Genomic DNA, 16,329 nt, shown 5'->3' with positions numbered 1-16,329 from the left:
TAATAGGTGGTTAGCCAGCTCCCTCTCCAGTTACAAAACACTGAAAGACACTGGACAAAACACTACTTTTAATGCATAATTGAGCCTTTAAGAAAACAGAGGAATGCCACAGGGCCAAAAAAAAAAAAAAAGTCAAATATGAAAATTTAAACAGCAGTAAACAAAGGAGATTTTATGGGGATGAAAAGATTTTAGTTTTAATGGCCAGGAAGGAATAAAAGATAAGACCTTGCCTTGGATCTACATGAAGAATGAAGATAGAATTCAGTATCCTTCATGATTTGCCAGAATTTTCAGTGAAAGATAGCTTAGAAAAATGTTACCCTCTGACACAGAGAGACAAATGAGAAACTTGTCTGTCTTGGCAGTGAGAGTGAGTATGGAATTATCTTCTCTACCTTCTTGCATGGTGGGTTTAATATGTTAGTGAAATGACCCAGAAACAGCCAACTAAAGTCATTAACATTTAGTTGTTCTTGACTGGTCATAACTGCTGATGCAGTGGAGGGGCACATTCTCAACCAAGCCCTTACATACTTCTCTTAGTTAAAGCCTTACTGTAAATAAGCTTTCACTCACAAATTTGTAAAATTTAGGATTGAACTTCCTTCTTCCAGAATTTTCAGGCTGTTCTAAATTATAGAAATCACAAAAAGAAAACAAGATATGATCAGGGCATAAAGAGATTTGTGACAAAAACTTGTAGAAACTTAAAAATCATCAAAATGAGCCAGGTGCAGTGGCACACACCTGTAATCCCTGCAGCTTGGGAGGCTGCAGCAAGAAGATCAAAGCTAGCCTCAGCAAAAGCAAGGCACTAAGCAACTCAATGAGACCCTGTCTCTAAATAAAATACAAAATAGGGCTGGAGATGTGACTCAGTGGTTGAGGGTCCCTGAGTTTAATCCCTGGTACTCAAAAAAAAAACATCAAAATGAATAAATTATTCAGCAAATTAAAATTAGCTGAACATGAAAGTGAACTTAAAGAAATCACCCAGAATGCAACAGAGAAATAAAATGATGGAAATATTAAAGGCATCAAGAGACATAAAGGGTAAGATGAGAAGGTTTAAAATATATTTTAAAAGAGTTCTAAAAGAAAATAAAAAAATTGAGGAGGAGCAAAAGTTAAAGAAGAATACCTGAAATTTTCCAGAACTGCTAAAAGACATAAGTAATCAGTATCAGAACCCAATTTATCATAAACATTACAAATAAAAATGAATCGACATCTAAACATAATATTGTAAAACTACAGAATATGAAAAACAAAACAAAATATTAAAAGCACCGCCCCCCCAAAAAAGACCAATTATTTACAAAGAAAAACCTCTCAGATTGACAGCTGATTTTATCAACAGAAGTGTTGGAAACCAGGAAACATTAGAATAGTATTTTCAAAGTGCTGAGGGAATAATTTACAGTCTAAAGGTTTAAACCTAGCTATATGGGGTTGGGATTGTGGCTCAGCGGTAGAAAGCTTGCCTAGCACGCGCAGGGCCCTGGGTTCGATCCTCAGCATCACATAAAAATAAATGAATGGAATAAAGGTATTGTGTCCAAGTACAACAAAAAAAATAAATATTAAAAAAAACCCCTAGCTATACTATCAAGAGTAGTAGAAATAAAGACCTTTTTAAGAGACTAATTTACCATTAACAGACCCTTGCTAATTGAACTGCTCAAGGATGTACTTCAGGAAGAAGAAAATTGAACCTAAGATGGAAGAAATAAGATCTAAGAAGGAATGGTGAGCTAAATAATTGGTAAACATGGGGTAAATTTAAATAAGTATTGACATTTAATAATAATGAATATCACATTGACATTAGACTTAGATGTGTCTATTGACATTTTAAAGATCAGTAAAATAATAGAGTGTACAACTTCTAAACTAGTAGTGGAGAGGAAGAGAAGAAGGACATGATAGAAAAAAATCCAGTAAAATTCAGGAGAAATAAGAAAACAACATAGAAAAAGGAAGGTAAATAAAAATCATAGAATGACAAATCAGAATATCATCAGTAATTAGCAATAAAGGTAAATGGACTGTGAACACTGATAAAAAGAATGGTAATCTCAGGATGACCTACATGTTCTTATAGGAAATACATAAAATATAAGGACTCAGAAGTTTCAAAGTTAGAAGGATAGAAAAAAAGATTAAACCAGGTGAACATTAACCAAGAAAAAGAGGTATAACAATATTCTTACCAAATTAAATAGACATTAAGACGAAAAGCATATAAATGAATAGAGCTAATGTATGATGTAGAAGGAAAACTTTCACCAAGAAAATAGCTAAATTTTTCTGTACTTAACCTAGCCTCAAAAGGGAGGCTGCGGCAGGAGGATTATGAGTTCAAAGCCAGCCTCAGCAAAAAGTGAGGTGCTAAGCAACTCAGTGACACCCTGTCTCTAAATAAAATACAAAATAGGGCTGGAGATGTGGCTCAGTGGTAAAGTGCCCCTGAGTTTAATCCCTGGTAACCACCCCCACCCGCTCCACTCCCTCCACCAAAAAAAGTAAGAATTCTACAAAGAGAGGAATTTTGAGAGGAGAGTTTAACAAACGTCTGTTAGTAATTGATGAATCAAATTTTTAAAAGCTCAATAAGGATAAAGAAAGCTTGAATAATGTAATTAAATTAGTTTTATATGATGGACATATATAGACACCATGCAGTAATAAATCAAGAGTCCTTAATCTTTTAAGCATAAATGGAATATTTATACAAAGTAATATGGATTATTCCCAAACAAGTTTCAGTAAATACCAAATATTAATATCATATAGATCTGTTTTCTGACCACAGCAAACAAATGTCAGTAGCAAACAAAAACCAACCAAAGAAAACTTGGACAAAAATCTCATATTTTTGGAAATTTAGAAATATATTCTAAATACCTAATAATTTTAAAAGGTAATTATGATCAGAATGGATTTATAAGAATAGTACATATAAGGACTGGGGTTGTGGCTCAGTGGCAGAGCACTTGCCTTGCACATGTGGGGCCCAGGGTTCAATCCTCAGCACCACATAAAAATAAACAAAGATATTATATCCATGTAAAACTAAAAAAATATTTTTTAAAAGAATGTACATATCAGAATTTTTGGAAAGTAGCCATTACCCATATAGAAGAATTTTTAAGCCCTCCAATATAAGAACATCAACTACAAGTTGAAAAGCAAAGTATCTGACTTAAGAATGGAAAAAAAAAAAACAGAGTAATATGTTAGAAAGGGAATAATAAAAAGGAAAGCAGAGATATAGTAAGACTTGGGAAAAATCATAAAACAGAGCAGCAAAACCAAAAAACTTTCTTTGAAAGGACAATTTAAACTGATAACTGTGGTTAAGACTGCTAAAGAAAAAAAGAGAAGGCACAAACAATGTAAAGAATGAGCAAATATACCCTTAAAAGGGTAGGTTTTTATAGTATGTGAATTATATCTCAATTTTTTAAAAAGAGTAGAACAAAAGGTTATCACATAAATAACTTCATACTGGCAAACTTCAAAGCATTAACAAAATTGTAATTTAGCTGAACTAACTTAGTAGGACATTAAAAAACTTGAAAAATCCATAACCATATAAGAAAATAATTTAAAAATCTGTTTAGGCCCAGATGGTTTTACAGGTAAAGGACAAATACCCACATTTTCCCAGAGCACAGAAAAAGAGGAAAGATGTTTTTGAACTAATTTTAAGATTAGTATAATCTTGATGCTGAAAATCAAAGGACAGAAGAAGATAATTATAAGCTAGTCTCACTGATGACCATAAATACTAAATCCTAAAAAACCTAATAGTGTCTGAAATTACAAAAATGTGAAAAAGAGGATTTCTCAGACTGTTGTTTAATGAGTTGATATAAACACTTTTTTTAAACAATGTTATTTTTAGTTGTAGATGGACACATCACCTTTATTTTATTAATTTTTATGTTGTACTGAGGATCGAACCCAGTGCCTCACACTTGCTAGGCAGGCACTCTACCACTAAGCTACAATCCCAGCCGTATTATAAACACTTTTAAGAGCAGTTTGCCAATAATTAATAAAACTGAAGATGTTAAGACTTGCAACCTAGTAATTCTAAGTCTTTTAAAATAATCTAAATATACTCCCACATGTCCATAAGAATTCATAACAGGATTGGGCTTGTGGCTAAGTGGTAGAGTGCTTGCCTAGCATGTGTGCGGCACTGAGTTCAAGTCTCAGCACCACATATAAATAAATAAAAATAAAGGTCCTCAACAACTAAAAAAAAAAAAAAGAATTCTTAACAAATACATTACTTTGCAGAATTATAAGAATTAAAGGTTAGAATATCCGTTCCTATCTCTTCTGAAACTGGATTTGCCAACCTTTATGGAGATTATCTTGATGTTAGCCAGGGAGAATTTACTGAAGTAGGCATGGATACATACACACACATACATACATACATACATACATATATACATACATACATAGTTGGGCCTATGTGTTGTATCTGTAACTGAATATGTACAGACTTTTTTGTTATTATTCCCTAAATAACAGTATAATAACTATTTACATAAATTTTACATTGTATTAGTATTATAAGTCATCTAGAGATTATTTTGAGTATATGAGACGATGTGCATAGGTTATGTGCAAATACTATGCCACTTTATAAAAGGGACTTAAACGTCCAAGAGCTTTAGTATCTGGGGAGGGACCTGAAACTGCAGCTCCTGCAGGTCAACCTGAATTATCATAGTGATTTCATGTACTTCTTCTTATTATTTGGTATGGATAGTTGACATTTTCTTTATCTGAAGAGAATGAATAAAAACATTTTTAGATGGGGTAGAGAGAGAAGATGGGAGAGGAGGGGAGGGGAGGGGAGGGGGGATAGTAGGGGATAGGAAAGGTAGCAAAATACAACAGACACTAGTATGGCATTATGTATAAATGTGGATGTATAACTGATGTGATTCTGCAATCTGTATACTGGGTAAAAATGGGAGTTCATGACCCACTTGAATCAAATGTATGAAATATAATATGTCAAGAGCTTTGTAATGTTTTGAACAACTAATAAAAAAAACTACAGTGAAAAAAAACATTTTTAGAAAAAAAAAAAGAATAAAGGGTTAGAAAAAATTAAACCTTAGTGTTTATTAGCAGAGGGCAGATATATGGCTCTATATACATCCCTTTCAAGAGGGATGAGTCTCAAAAAATAATATTAAGTGAAAATGGAAACTGAAGAATATATATAGTGTGGTACCACTTATACAAAGATTAAAAGCATACAAAAATGCTGTGCAGCTTACCTACAAATGCAGAAACATTCATGGAATTTTTTTTTTTTTTTACTATTTATTTGTAGATGAACACACAGTATCTTTATTTTTATGTGGTGCTGAGGATCAAACCCAGTGCCTCACACATGTGAGGCAAGCACTTTACTACTGTGCTACAGCCCCAGCCCCACATGGAACTTTTAACACCAATTATAGTAAGAGGAAGGAAATGAAATAGAAGTAGTGTAGGGTTTCTGACATATCTATATATGTACTGGGAGGAGAGGGAGCAAAGGTTTTACATTTTTAATAGGTAGATACCATAGAAATTCTTTATACCTTTTCTCTTTCTTGAAATATATCATCAAAAACAAAAATTGTGCCTATTCCAATACTCTGTTTTAGGGATCTTTATTTTTTCCCCCTAGGATTAATGAGAATGGCCAGTCCTGCCACTGTTATGATACCCCAGAGTGGAAATGTGTCATCTTCCATGATGGCACCAGGCCCCAATCCAGAGCTGCAGCCCAGGACCCCTCGCCCTGCTTCTCAGTCAGGTAATGATACCAATCTTTGAGGATTGAAGAACCTGGAACTTCTATAGAGATGATTATAAAATTCCACCTATTTCTTATACTGTATTCCTAACTGTCCAGCTTAAATGTTACCTTCTTTACCAATTTTGCTCTGATATCTTCAAGCTAAACGTCATCATTTCCTTCTCAGAATTTCTCATTGTTATCAATTAATAATACCCCATCATTTCTAAAAAGCATGCCTGGGCCTACTTAGTATTGCAAGATATTTCATGACAGAATTCTGTAGTCAAGTAAATTTGGTAAATGCATCCTACTTTACACTGCCTATTTGAAATTCAGTATTAACATATTGGAGATGCTTACATCCTACTATAAAAAAACAAACTTGTCTAACGATGTTAGATTCAATATTTCCCAAACCTGATTGACAATTTTGTTTTGTTTTCTTATAACAGTGATTAACACAGTTCCCTAGTATGTGATTTGGAAATTACTGCTATCCGCATTTATATATATTCAACAGTGGCTCTTATATCCACTGTTGAACCATAAACTCTTTAAAGCAAGAAGTAGTGAAGGTTTTCTGACATATCTATATATGTACTGGGAGGAGAGGGAGCAAAGGTTTTACATTTTTAAAAGGTAGATACTGGGGGCTGGGGATGTGTCTCAAGCGGTGGCGCGCTCACCTGGCATGCATGCGTTCCGGGTTCAATCCTCAGCACCACATACAAAGGTGTTGTATTCCACTGAAAACTAAAAAAAAATAAAATACTAAAAAAAATTCTCTCTCTCTCTCTCTCTCTCTCTCTCTCTCTCTCTCTCTCTCTCTCAAAATAAATAAATAAATAAATAAATAAAAATAAATAAAAGGTAGATACCATAGAAATTCTTTATACCTTTCACTTTCTTGAATGTTGGTATGTTGCTTTGTATAAAGAAGGTGCTTGCAAACATGGTAACATGAATGGTACCAGGCTGCATTAAGCATCTAGGTTGCAGTAGGTTGATTATTGTTTTGTTGACTGTCTTTAACAGATGCAATGGATCCACTCCTCTCTGGGCTCCATATGCAACAGCAGAGTCATCCCTCAGGATCTTTAGCTCCTCCTCATCACCCAATGCAGCCTGTCCCTGTGAACAGACAAATGAACCCAGCTAATTTTCCCCAGCTGCAGCAACAGCAACAACAACAGCAACAACAGCAGCAGCAGCAGCAGCAGCAGCAGCAGCAGCAACAATTGCAGGCAAGACCCCCACAGCAACATCAGCAGCAGCAGCAGCCACAGGGGATTCGACCCCAGTTTACTGCCCCAACTCAGGTGCCTGTTCCTCCAGGCTGGAACCAGCTGCCTTCTGGAGCCCTTCAGCCTCCTCCAGCCCAGGGTTCTCTGGGCACAATGACTGCAAACCAAGGGTGGAAGAAGTCTCCCTTGCCTGGCCCAATGCAACAGCAACTCCAGGCAAGACCATCCTTAGCCACGGTACAGACACCTTCCCACCCTCCCCCTCCATATCCCTTTGGCAGCCAGCAAGCCTCACAAGCCCATGCAAACTTTCCTCAGATGAGCAACCCAGGCCAGTTCACAGCTCCTCAGATGAAGAGCTTACAGGGGGGGCCCTCCAGGGTCCCAACCCCCCTGCAGCAGCCCCACCTCACCAACAAGTCTCCTGCCTCCTCACCCTCCTCCTTCCAGCAGGGATCCCCTGCATCCTCCCCAACGGTTAACCAAACTCAGCAGCAGATGGGACCAAGGCCACCTCAAAATAACCCACTTCCCCAGGGATTTCAGCAGCCCGTCAGCTCTCCGGGTCGGAATCCTATGGTTCAACAGGGAAATGTGCCACCTAACTTCATGGTGATGCAGCAGCAACCACCAAACCAGGGGCCACAGAGTTTACATCCAGGCCTAGGAGGTGAGGAATACTGAAGCTATTTATGTTGGTAAATTTGCTGGAGATAGATCTGAATAGAACTTAAGTTTTTAGAGTTAATGGAGGGAGTGAAATAAGGATGTAATTATTTGCTTTTGTGAAATGGTGGTGACAATATAACTTAGTTAACTTGATGCATTATTATTTTGATACGTTGTTCAGCATTTTATTGATTAAATATAAGCTAGATCTCTGGATAAAATGCAGGTAAAATTCAATATAGAGATTTCATTTTGTTTTTCAGATTTTTTTTTTTTTGCTTGATCTTATACTAGTAAATTAAAATTTCCAGAAGAAACATGCATTTTATTAACAACTTAAACTTCTTGGCTACTGAAAAAATTAAGATTATGCAGTAGAGCAAAAATGAAAAGATAAATACAGGGTCTTATTGGGGAAAATGCCCTTCTAGTTACCAATTTTGATAATCCTAGTTAGTAAAATAGTAAGCATGGTATTTGTTAACTTTGATTAAAGTATTAAAGGGGAATAAGTTCAGAAATCATTGACTTTTATAGTTTTATAATGCCAATGCCTGCTCCTCAGAGAGGGAATTCCACTAGTTATACCTAAAGGAGATTTATTTATTTATTTTGTAAGGTGCCTCTTGTATGAAGAAAAAGCAATGGAGCTTAATGTGTGAGAGGTAAAACGATTACAGTAAAACTTATCCATCTCCATGTTTATTATTTATTCTTATTAATCATTGATCTAGTGCACATGAATGTGCTTGGAGCTTTTCAGTAAGTTATAGAGAGTGTCAGTAATACTGTCATCTGATAAACATATCCCCCACCAAAAGACACCCATTGCCTACCCAGAAAAAAACCCTTACATCTTTAGTGCAATATAGCAAAGGCATGTTCCCATGGTTTCTGGTGAAATTAAGTTGCTCATCAGTCTTCTCACTCTCTTGTAATTAATTTTGCTGACATGCAGGTTCTAATATTTGAATCCTAAGACGTTTTTAGAAAATGCAAGAATGTTTCAACTCCATACTTCACTGTTCTGGGCATCTAGCCCTGGATCAGTGGAAGCTGGGTAGTCCCTCCTGCAAATGTGATTACTGATTTAATTACAATGGAAGCATGCAAGTGGGGACTTGTCACTGCTAAAGAAAGGACAAGTGCATATTTGTCTACAAAGAGTTTTTCAGGGCATTGAAAATTTGGCCCTTAAAATAAAATAAATGGAGAAATGCAAGAAAATTTTAAGCAAGCTTTAGGTCTTGATGCTTTCATAGAACAGATGATATGCTCACCTAGGTGATCTGGCCACATCAAGGCCTGTGTTATAAACAATGAGTGGGTCTGAGATTCTCCTTGTTACAAATTTGTTTTTTGAAATTAGGCCTTTGTAAAAGGAAGTAATACTTGAGTAAGATTCCATTAGAGCATGGTTTTTGGTGCCATAGCTGTCAGAATCACAGCAGACCTTATGAGAGAAAGGCATAATGATAAGTTTAACATAGCCTCATTTTGGAGCTCCTGTGAACTGTTTCTAATATCTGATCTCTTCCAAAGAGACAGGCACAACATTAGGGGGAAATTTACTGCAAAGGAGATTGTCATCCATTTCCCTTAAAGGAAAAAAATCATCTATCTATCTTTAATATCGGGACCCAGCTCTCTGTTTTATAGTATTTCATATCAATTTATTTGAATATGAGAGAAGTTAACATATTCCTTTGGTGCCTTTGTTAAAGTATGTGAAGTTTTGGGGTCCATTGTATTACAGAGAAAAGTGAACCCTCAAACCTTGCTGTGGCGTGGCCTCAGATCACATTTAGGGAGCAGATTGCCATCTTTTCCTTGGCATGTTCTAAGTGTAAATTTTTTAGTATTTCTTTTCCATTTTGACAATGCTCATGTAAGAGATTGTGTTGATTTTTTTAACCATCTTTCCCAACCTTATTATTAAAGATCCTACCAGTGTGACAGAGAGAGCTAAGCCAGTGGAAACTTCATGCAGCTCATCCTTCCTTATTCATTCCATATCTAAGCAAGAGTATAAATTTGCTAGGTAACTGCCTTACTCATTGTTTTCTATTAAGGAATGCCTAAACGCCTCCCACCTGGCTTCTCAGCAGGACAGGCCAATCCGAACTTTATGCAAGGTCAGGTGCCTTCTACCACAGCAACCACCCCTGGGAATTCAGGAGCCCCTCAGCTGCAAGCAAATCAAAGTGTCCAGCATGCAGGTTTGTTTTCTATAATTTATTCAACTAGCATTTATTGAGCATCATGTGGGAGATGCCTTGGTAGGCAACAGGAATATATAGATTAATAATTCTTGGTCTCTCCCCTTAATTTCAAATGCATATTAATCATTCAGAATAGTAATTGATATGTGGAAAATAGGCAAAAATGTCTCAGGAGCCTAGAAACATCTAAGAAAAGGAGTGAAACTTGAGTTAGAGCAGGAGTCAGGCTTTTTGTTTTTTTCATGGAAAGAGCCAGAAAGTAAATATTTTAGGTTATTTGGGGGTTTTTTGCAGCTACTCAATTCACCTTGACAAACCAGCAGTGGGCCTAATTTGGCCCACTCAGGAGGAGTTTGCTGACTTCTGAGTTAGGGCTTGCTCAAGTAGTAAAAGGAAAAAGGCATTTCTGGCAGAGGAAACTGAAGATAAAAAGGCATGTAGGCATATGGCATGTTGGGATGATTGCAACTTTTAAAATCTATATGTAATACATGTTAGCTTTGTTTATGCCAAAGTCTGAATTCTGATGTACACTGTGTTATTTTTCAAAAACAATCGTACCAATTTAATGCCAAAAGTGAAGTGTATATAGGAAGAAATTTTGGAGAGGAAATAAGATACAGTGGAATGACTAAAAAGTAGTATTTGTAATCAGTATTTTATAAGCCCCAAAATTCATTTTTCTGAGTTTCTGGTTACTTAGGGAACATGCCTAATCCATTTATCCTTTCAAACAGTTTGGATTGACATAGATCAAATATTTTCAGAACTGCCATGCCCATTCCAGAGTTAATTTAATTATGTGATTCCAACTTTAATTGTAAATTGCTGAGGAATGAGGAAAAATTCTAACTTAATAAAAAAAATTTCAGACTGTCTCTTGAAGGGATAGCAAATTACTGGACTTTACCTGTCTGCCAGTGCAAAACTATGTTCATGATTTATGTTAATTAATGTTTTTATAGGAAGCTATTTACTTATTTATTTATACTAGAACACGGGGGCCACATCCCCAGCTCTTTTTTGAGACAGGGTCTTGCTTAGTTGCCTAGGTTACTCCTGCCTCAACTTTCTGAGCCACTAGGATTACAAGCTTAGAGGAAGTTTTATTTAAAGCATAATTAAACATAATTTTCCACCCTAGAACAGCTATCATATTTTTATATGGTAGGTTTTTTTCTTGTTTTTTTTAAGATGCATTTTTTATTTTTAAATCAATAATTTTTAAGTGCAATAATTCTTAGTCCTGCTTATCGGGGTTTCCTATTTTTAAATACACAACAATAGTGGAATGCATTATACTCCTTATTACACATATACAGCACAATTTTTCGTAACTCTGTATATAAAGTATGTTCACACCAAATTATACATGTACTCTTTTTTTTGCATTACAATTATTAATGTACTATGTACCATAATTTTTTATATCTCTGTTCGTATATAAGGTATGTTGACATCAAATTCAAATCTTCATACGTGTATTTTGTATAAAGTGGGGTAGGGAGGGAGAACATGGGAGGAAGATTATTTCTAGATAGGGAAGAGGGGTGGGAAAGAGAGAGGGGGAAGGGGATTAGCAAGGATGGTGGAATGTGATGGTCATCATTATATGGTATTTCTCATATGCCCCTATTGTTTTGATTTCCCCATTTAGCCTTTCTAAAGTAGCTCTACTTTTGTCTGTCATTTTCTGTTGTCCTATTTTATTTAGCTTTTACTGCTTCCTGAAAAAATACTCAACTGTTTGTATTATCTCTCTTGCCAGCCAAACTCCACAGAGACAAGGAAGTGAGTCTTCCTTGAGATTCAGGAAAAGTCTGGAGAGTGTGAACCAGGGACAGTTTGTCCCCTGCCTCTCTGACTGGAACATGAACTGGCTTCATAACGTCATTATAGCCACTTTTTAGTCCCCATTTAAAAGTGAAAAATAAAAGAGATAAAATAAGCTATAAGTAGGGCTGGAGATAAGGCTCAGTGGTAAGCACTTGCCTAGCATGCATGAGGCTCTGGGTTCCATTTCTAGGACTTAAAAAAAGGGGAGGGGGTGGAGGGTAAGGGAGGGTAGGTAATTCAAGTAGCTACAGAAAAATCTCAAGGACCCAACAGTAAACAAACACTGCAGTAGGCCAGGCAGCACCTTTTCTCTAACTTAGAAGAATAGAACATGTCCCTTGTTTTTCACTAGGGACTCTCAAGAAGTATATATACAATCACTGAACTTTTTAGCATCCCTTTGACTGCAACTTCCAGATGGGTCATCTGGTCAGTTGGCTCTCATTATGTCAGGATTAAACAATTTTTACCACACCAGGGCAAAGGAGACCTGTCTTAGGAAGTATTGGGTATTCTCTTCTTTAAAGTGCAGCAAATAGCATGACTAGCCTTTGAGAGTAATAGTTTTCCAAGAAACATTGTTGGGGTTTTCCTAAGAGAACATGGCACATTCTTGGTTTCCCTGGCTCACTTATAACAGAGTTTACTTCAGTATATACAATGTTGTTTTGTTGTTGTTGTTGTTTAGTTTTCTTCATAATAAGGTAGCCACAAGTCATTGAAAACAGTGAAATATTGCCTTCCTCTTTATTTAATCTAAAAGAAAAGTTTTCTGATTTTTGAAATATTAACTTTAAGTCAGAACTCAGGAATAAAGAAACTATCTCCTTCTTTCTTAATTCTGTTGCATAGTCATGGAAATTGTAAACGATTATCCCATATTGCATCTCCGTAGTTTAAAAAACTCACAAAAAGTATGTTAAGCCAGGCGTGGTGGCTCACACCTGTAATCCCAGCAACTTGGGAGGAGGCTGAAGCAGGAGCATTGCAAGTTCAAAGCCAGCCTCAGCAATTTAGTGAGGCAAGCACTCTACCAACTGAACTGCATCCCCAGCCCAGCCTCAGGAATTTACTGAGGCCCTAAGCAACTCAGAGAGACTCTGTCTCAAAATAAAATACAAAAAAAGGCTGGGGATATGGCTCAGTGGTTAAGCACCCCTGGGTTCCACCCCGGTACCAAAAAAAAAAAAGTATATCAAACAGCTCATTTATGTTGGTCAGTGTATATATGGATGATGGGTATTTTTCTAAGTAAGGTTTTGAGTATCAATACCAATAAGATAATAATATTTTTCTGAAACTATGCATTTTTTTTCTTTTTTTTACTTTAAGGTGGTCAAGGAGCTGGTCCTCAAAACCAGATGCAGGTGTCTCACGGGCCACCAAATATGATGCAGCCCAGCCTCATGGGAATTCATGGCAACATGAACAACCAGCAGGCTGGTAGTTCTGGGGTTCCACAGGTGAACCTGGGCAACATGCAAGTCCAGCCCCAACAGGGCCCACCTTCTCAGCTGATGGGCATGCACCAGCAGATTGTGCCCTCCCAGGGCCAGATGGTCCAGCAACAAGGAACTCTGAACCCTCAGAACCCTATGATCCTTTCAAGGGCCCAGCTTATGCCACAGGGCCAGATGATGGTGAACCCTCAGAACCAAAATCTTGGGCCTTCACCTCAAAGGATGACCCCACCCAAGCAGATGCTGTCCCAGCAGGGCCCACAAATGATGGCACCACATAACCAGATGATGGGGCCTCAGGGACAAGTTTTGCTCCAACAGAACCCAATGATAGAACAGATCATGACCAATCAGATGCAGGGGAATAAGCAGCAGTTTAACACGCAGAACCAATCCAGTGTCATGCCGGGACCAGCACAGATAATGAGGGGACCAACTCCGAACATGCAAGGAAACATGGTACAGTTTACGGGACAGATGTCAGGACAGATGCTGCCCCAACAAGGGCCTGTGAACAACAGTCCATCTCAGGTTATGGGGATTCAGGGACAGGTCCTAAGGCCACCAGGGCCCAACCCACACATGGCTCAGCAGCATGGTGATCCTGCAACTACAGCAAATAATGATGTCAGCTTGTCTCAGATGATGCCTGATGTTAGCATGCAACAAACCAACATGGTCCCCCCCCACGTGCAGGCCATGCAGGGAAACAGTGCCTCGGGAAACCACTTCTCAGGCCATGGGATGCCTTTCAATGCACCTTTCAGTGGAGCACCCAATGGAAATCAGATATCCTGTGGTCAGAATCCAGGCTTTCCTGTCAATAAGGATGTAACGCTAACAAGCCCATTGTTGGTCAACTTATTGCAGAGTGACATCTCTGCAGGTCATTTTGGGGTAAACAATAAGCAAAATAATACCAACGCAAATAAACCTAAGAAGAAGAAACCCCCTCGGAAGAAGAAAAATAGTCAGCAAGATCTAAAGTAGGTTGTGATAATTTTGCCTCAAATTTTATTTGTTTGTTTTTATGTGGACACTTTCATTGGTGAAAATTTTTTAGAATATATAAAATTAGAATAGTATGAGATCTTTCTGCTTCAACAGTTATCGTAGCCTATCTTGCCTTCATCTGTATTTTCTTTCATTATTCTCTTGATTCTTTTGAAGCAATTATACTCTATTTTAATGCCTACCTCTCAAAAATAAGGAAAGTTTTCCTTTTTTGGGTGGTACTGAGAGGATTGAACCCTGAGCCTCACACATGCTAGGTAAGTGCTCTACCTCTGAGCTATGCTCCCATCCCTTTTTATTTTGAGACAGGGTCTTACTAAGTTGTTGAGGCTGACCTGGAACTTGTGATATTCCTGCCTCAGGCCTCCAAGTAGCTGGGATTGAAGGCATGTGCCACTATGTCCCTAGCAGGACAGTTATTTTATATGACTACACAATAATACCATAGTACATCTAGAAAGCTAATACATCCTTAATAGTCTCACATATCCAAACTGTGCTCACATATCTCTGATTATCTCAGGTTTTTTTTCTTACAGTTCACTTGTTTAAGGGTTCAAATGATGTTGATATGTTGCAGTAGGCTGATATGTGTCTTAATTCTGCCCTTTCCCAGGGGGTTGTCGTACCCAGAACCTGAAAAGTAATTGGTGCTACCATACTTCAGCTCCACAAACCACTGGCTTTAGGCTTATGGATGTTGGGGAGCCAGGGAGGCCAAATATGTTCTGGGAATAAAAACTGCTTATGGAGACTCCCTTCTGTCTCAAAAATAAAAATGTTCTTCTAGCTGGGCATGTTGGTGCCCCCTGTAATCCCAGCAGCTCTGGAGGCTGAGGCAGAGGATCAAAGATTCGATGCCAAGTTGGGGTTGTGGCTCAGTGGTAGAGTGCTCACTTGACATATCTGAGGCCTTGGGTTCGATTCTCAGCACTGCATATAAATAAGTAAAATAAGGTTTATTGACAACTAAAAAAAATATTTAAAAAAGGAAAAAAAAAATTTAAAAAGTTTGATGCCAACTTAGCAATTTAGCAAGGCTTTAAGCAACTTAGCAAGACCCTGTCTCAAAATAAAAAATAAGGACTGGGATGTGACTCAGTGGTAAAGCACCCCCGGGTTCATTCCCTGGTACCAAAAAAATAATGTTCTTTCGCACTGATACCTTTTCTTTAAAGGCCCAATCATCCCTAGAAGCTTAAACCCCATACTAAGATGATTATAACTTTTAATTAGTTACCCTTTCAGTAAACTTTCTCCAGGTGAGCTCTTTTGCAAAATCACAGTAGAAAGGGCAACTAAAAATTTATACTTCATTTCCTGAAGCTAAGTATTAATTTAAATAATGTTTCTGATTTTGATTAAAAAAAAGTTTTAGAATAAATATTAATTAAGCTAGATTTTCAGCCTTTAGTTATAAAACTGGAATTTAGAGACATTTACTAGTAGGGAATAGTAACCAATGAATGTAAAACAGATTAATTGAAATAAACTGGTAGAACTATAGAAAAAAATAAGGTTTATTTAAATATTCAAACCAAAAGTAGCTACCTTTACCCCAGCCTTCCCACAACATTCTTCATAGTCTAATTATATCATACTGTTTCTTGAATTTTATACATTAAAAGCCAATCACTGTATATTATCAGTATGTTTTCCTGAATTCAAACTTAAAGCCTTTAATTATCTGATTTTTCTAGTAGCTCCTCCTCAGTTAAATTCTTTTCTCATATTTTTATTGGTGATTTATAGTGACATATGATGATGGGATTCATTGTTAAATGTTTGTATATATACAATATAACAATATACTTTGGCCAGTATCATTCCCCATTATTTTCCCTTTCCATCTCTTCCCTCTCCCCTCCCTTTCCTCTACTCTGCTGATCTCTCTTTGATTTTCATGAGATCTCCTACCTTTCTTTTCCTTTTTCCTCTGTAACTTCAACAAAGGAGCAAAAAACATCCAAACCTTGACTTTCTGAGTTTGACTTGTTTTATTCAACATAATGTTCTCAAGTTCCATTCATTTTCCTTCACATAATATAAATTTATTC

The 16,329-nt window shown here is 37.0% G+C and overlaps 1 protein-coding gene across 10 annotated transcripts in view; it reads left to right on the top strand.

The window, feature by feature from the left end:
- Window positions 1–16,329, top strand: part of Ncoa6 (nuclear receptor coactivator 6) — a 90,606-nt gene that overhangs the window by 47,702 nt on the left and 26,575 nt on the right. For 7 of the 10 annotated variants that reach the window (XM_058575583.1, XM_058575582.1, XM_058575589.1 and 4 more), the window contains 4 exons: window positions 5,714–5,842; window positions 6,863–7,741; window positions 9,813–9,959; window positions 13,131–14,244. In XM_058575583.1, coding sequence (XP_058431566.1) covers window positions 5,714–5,842; window positions 6,863–7,741; window positions 9,813–9,959; window positions 13,131–14,244 — 2,269 coding nt within the window. Of the gene's footprint in view, window positions 1–1,665; window positions 1,753–5,713; window positions 5,843–6,862; window positions 7,742–9,812; window positions 9,960–13,130; window positions 14,245–16,329 lie in introns of those variants that run through there. The other 3 variants (XM_046433919.2, XM_058575586.1, XM_058575585.1) reach the window with 3 other exon arrangements.

The sequence above is a fragment of the Marmota monax genome, unplaced genomic scaffold, assembly GCF_021218885.2.
Source record: "Marmota monax isolate L192 unplaced genomic scaffold, Marmota_monax_Labrador192_F-V1.1 WCK01_AAM20220418_F8-fsc00014, whole genome shotgun sequence".
Taxonomy (NCBI): Eukaryota; Metazoa; Chordata; class Mammalia; order Rodentia; family Sciuridae; genus Marmota; species Marmota monax.
This window is presented reverse-complemented; position numbering and strand designations above follow the sequence as displayed.